Genomic DNA, 4590 nt, shown 5'->3' with positions numbered 1-4590 from the left:
AGGGTTCATTCAAAGACATTTCTTGGAGATTATCCCACGAAAAAATATCGATCTTTTGAAAAGACATTGAGACTTTCAAATGTCGTCTGCGGTTTGCACTGTAGGATCAGTGATCAACAATGCCAGAAACTTGAATCGAGAGTTCACGATAACAGCTCGGGTTGTAGCACCAAAGAGACCAACTTTGCCTGAATTATCGTTGAAAGGCATTCCTCACACTGATCTTCATGTCCGAGAGATCGTTCAAAGACAGTTGTACACACCACGCAGCGATCATAATCTTTGCAGAAAACCCGAGTTCAATCCTGAGTTTCTTGAAGATGCCTATGATCGGTGTAGAGATATATGTGCTGAATATGCCAAGACTTTCTATCTAGGTGCGATTCTTGATTCTGAAAAATTTTCTAAAATGGAAACTTTTGTAGATTTGGTGCTAATTAAGTGTGCTTTGAAATTTGACAGGAACCAGACTTATGACTGAAGAAAGACAGAAAGCAGTATGGGCTATATATGGTAAGTGCATGCATGAAAAGCTAATTTATCAAATCATTTTTCATGTGGGTGTGTCTTATAAAGATTAAAAACATAACTCGATCTACAGTTTGGTGCAGGAGAACAGATGAACTCGTTGATGGCCCTAACGCCACCCACATGAGTGCTACTGTTCTTGACAGATGGGAAGAGAGACTCGAAGATCTCTTTAATGGCCGACCCTTTGACATGCTTGATGCTGCCCTCACAGACACCGTTCAAAAGTTCCCACTAGACATTAAGGTAATACCCTAATCACTACAATCAGCTTTAAAGTTTATAAGCTTCATACGTCTAAGTAATTTTTTGGTTTTCAGCCGTTCAGAGATATGATCGAGGGAATGAGGATGGACACCAAGAAAAGTCGCTATGAAAATTATCAAGAACTTTACCTATATTGCTACTATGTTGCTGGAACAGTTGCTCTGATGACTGTTCCTGTCATGGGTATCTCTCCGGAATCATCATCACATGCATCAAGCATCTATAATTCTGCTCTCAGTCTTGGCATCGGAAATCAGCTCACGAATATCCTTAGAGATGTAGGAGAAGAGTAAGTTTTCTACATTGTTGATGTTCATTCTCATATGCATGCATGCTCTATACATTTTGGAGATAGATTATATATCTTCTCTCCAATAGTATTAGAGCCGAGGTCTATAGCGTAGTCTATCAAGAGCTTGTTGGTGTCCCACATTGGCTAGACAAAGTTTCATCAGCCTCTACACATATTAGAGTCTACCTTTTATCTTCTTCTTAATTACATTTCATTTTGTTTCAGTGCATTAAGAGGTAGAGTTTATCTTCCTCAAGATGAGCTAGCCCAATATGGGCTATGTGATGACGATGTTTACTCAAGAAGAGTGACTGATAACTGGAGAGAATTCATGAAAGGGCAAATTAATCGGGCTAGGTTTTACTTCAACCAAGCCGAAGAAGGAGCTTCCAAGCTTGACAAAGATAGCCGATGGCCGGTATGTTCATATTTGAATTTCAAATCTTTATTACTCCATTATTTATCCCAAAAAAGTAAATAAAAGTGTCTGTTTTTAATTCGGGCTTTGTGATTGCAGGTGTGGTCATCGTTGTTGTTGTATCGAACTATCTTGGATGCTATTGAGGAGAATGATTATGATAACTTGACAAAAAGAGCTTATGTCGGTAGGACTAAGAAACTTCTCATGTTACCTTTATCGTACACAAGATCTGTATCAATGTCCGGCTTCGCCTTCCATTAGATTTCAGGGTTGTACATTCGTGTCAGTGGGATATAGATACATGTCTTTCCAGTTATACAGTTTGAGGATAAACTATATATTTGGTCACAAGGATCTTAATTTCGATACATAGAATGTCCTTGTGTGAGGCGTTTGTATACATACAATTAAAGAATCTGTCTATAGAACTTTTAAATTGATGAACTCTAAACGACGATACGTTTGGCAGTTTTTAGTAGTTTTGGGGGTAACATGTCATTGTTTATTTTTATTTTTTTCCGGGCAGAATTGAAAACAACCCAAATAACTAAAAACGGAGAACAAAATGTAGCATCACTACCAAAAGGTTTTTAGCCCAACGGTATCAGGTGTTGCCCTCCTTTCTTGAGGTCGAGGGTTCAAGTCTCGTCTAAGACCACACAGGTGGATTGAGGAGTGGTTTAGAAGTATATATATATATATATATATATATATATATATATATATACACCTCACCCAACTCGTTGAGTTGGCTTATGCAACTCGTCGAGTCCTTCATCCCATTTTTCATTCAGACGCTTTTAAGCGAAACCAAAGCTTCAAACTGTAGATCTATCATCCTAGGTTGTAGATATCACGTAAAGTTGCCAACTTTACGTGCATGCAAGGCCTCAAAGGGCTTAAAATACTAGAACTAATCTTAACAAGAGGTTTAGGGCATGGAGAATGGTCAAAACTTCATAAAGCTTGAGGCTTTATGTACATAAGGGCCTAGAGGAGTCCAGATCTGAAACTACACCCTCTAGACAAGCTTAAACCCGAGAATGGCCCCATTTTGCACCAAAAATGCCCATATACTCACAAAAGATGAGATCTAAGAAATGGAAAGCCAAGGTAAAGACTTTTTACCTCCAAATGGATGCCAACACGATGTAGATGTTAGATCTATAAGCTTTTTCCCGTTCCAAGCCTCTAAATCTTCAAGTATCTTCAAGAAATGTATCAAACACACACTTTTAGCCTCACACACACTCAAAATAGGGGTTAGCTCGATTAGGGTTTCTCTCTGGTCGTGAAAAGATGGTAAGGAGGCTGGAAGGGAGGACTTAAGGTTCTTTAAATAGGGTGCAAACCCTAAAAATTAGGGTTTTCATGTCCAGCCTCAACTCGTCGAGTTGGGTCCTCCAACTCGTCGAGTTGGGTTCTAGAATCTACGCGGCTTTATCAGTTTCTACACGACGAGTTGGGGCAGCCAACTCGTCGAGTAGGTCTATGATTATGATTTATATATATATATATATATATATATATATATATATATATATATATATATATATATAGGAGTAGGATCAAATGAGAACACCAAAAAGGTTGAGAACGCGAGAACAAAGTATATTCATTTGTGATTCCATGTATTCATTAGTGGATGAATGATAAATTTTTACGCCTTTAATTTCAATTGAAGAGAAAAAGCATATTCATGTTGATTATGCGTAAGAATTTATCATTTCTCCACAAATGAATACATGGAATCACAAATGAATATACTTGTTCTCGCGTTCTCAACCTTTTAGGTGTTCTCATTTGATCATTTCCCTATATATATATATATATATATATATATATATATATATATATATATATATATATATATATATATATATATATATATATATATATATATATATATATATATAGGGTGAGGTTCAATAGATAACCATAATTAACCAATGAACCAAGGAACCAATCTTTTTTTCAACTTTTAGAACTTATTTTCTATCAAAAAAAAAACTAAAAATACAGAAATTCATAACTTTTTATCCTTTTTCCAATATAATCAAATTCGAATTTTTTTTTTTTTTTACGTCAAATTCACAATTTGAATCTTTGAAAATTCACAATGTGAATCCGGATTCACACGGTGAATCCGAAAAATATTTTTCACATTCACAATGTTAATATATGAATTTAGATATTTTTAGATTTTTTTTCAATAAAGAATAAGCTCTAGAAATTGAAAAAAAAGATTTGGTTTCTTGAAGAACCAATAATTATGGTTCTCTATTGAACTTTTCCATATATATATATATATATATATATATATATATATATATATATATATATATATATATATATATATATATAAGAGACAAATATATTATATACCAACAAAAATAAATAAGTAAAAAATTGATTGTTCATTATTTATCGATCAAAAGTAAAATATGTAAATAAAAGTGTTTATTTAACCAATTAACTTAAATAGTTTATTTATAACACTAATTAATTAATCAACGATTAACTAAATACTCCCTCCGTCAGAAAATTATAGTCCATATTTCATTTTTGGTTTGTCCCAAAATAATAGTCCACTTCTAAAAATAAATAACATTTTTACCAAAATATCTCTCATTATTTATAGCACCTGGTTCCTGGTATGTATTTCATTTATGTAATTTTACATTTTTGGCCTGGGACTCGGCGAGTTGATGGCCCAACTCGCCAAGTAGAAGCGGGTTAGAACGCGGGGTTTAAGTATGGGACTCGTCGAGTCGGATCGTGGAGTCGACGAGTAGGCTCTGTCTGGACAAAAACCCTAATCTGAGGGTTTGCACCCTATTTAATCATCTCATTCCACCCCCACTTGTCCCTATTGCTCCCAGAAACCCTCCTTAGCAAACCCTAAGTGTTTTGGTGCAAGATTCAAGGCTTTTGAGTGATTTTGTGGATTTTGATCACAAGGAAGAAGGAAGAGCATAGAAGGATCAAGAGGAGACTGAAGGATTCGAGTTTGGTGCATCATTTGCTGTTCTCAGAAGGTATAAAGTCTATACCTTGCTTGTTCTTTTGTTAGATCCCTTTT

General features: G+C 35.1%; 1 protein-coding gene across 1 annotated transcript; it reads left to right on the top strand.

The window, feature by feature from the left end:
- The first annotated feature begins 23 nt into the window (after positions 1-23).
- On the top strand, positions 24-1893 carry LOC145119334 (phytoene synthase 2, chloroplastic-like). The gene is made up of 6 exons (XM_079054984.1): positions 24-377; positions 463-513; positions 602-774; positions 849-1084; positions 1313-1505; positions 1605-1893. The coding sequence occupies exons 1-6, from the start codon at positions 80-82 to the stop codon at positions 1767-1769; spliced, it is 1116 nt and encodes a 371-aa protein (XP_078911110.1). The 5' UTR covers positions 24-79; the 3' UTR covers positions 1770-1893.
- The last annotated feature ends 2697 nt before the right edge of the window (positions 1894-4590 follow it).

Source organism: Lactuca virosa, chromosome 6 (genome assembly GCF_052849685.1).
Source record: "Lactuca virosa cultivar CGN04683 chromosome 6, Lactuca_virosa_CGN04683_v6, whole genome shotgun sequence".
Lineage (NCBI taxonomy): Eukaryota > Viridiplantae > Streptophyta > Magnoliopsida > Asterales > Asteraceae > Lactuca > Lactuca virosa.
This window is presented reverse-complemented; position numbering and strand designations above follow the sequence as displayed.

Excerpts from the sequence above, each read along its gene's own strand:
- LOC145119334 (XM_079054984.1), top strand. The coding sequence starts at position 80 with ATGTCGTCTGCGGTTTGCACTGTAGGATCAGTGATCAACAATGCCAGA. Across the intron at positions 378-462 it reads TGCCAAGACTTTCTATCTAG|GAACCAGACTTATGACTGAA; the intron begins GTGCGATTCTTG and ends GAAATTTGACAG. Across the intron at positions 775-848 it reads AGTTCCCACTAGACATTAAG|CCGTTCAGAGATATGATCGA; the intron begins GTAATACCCTAA and ends TTTGGTTTTCAG.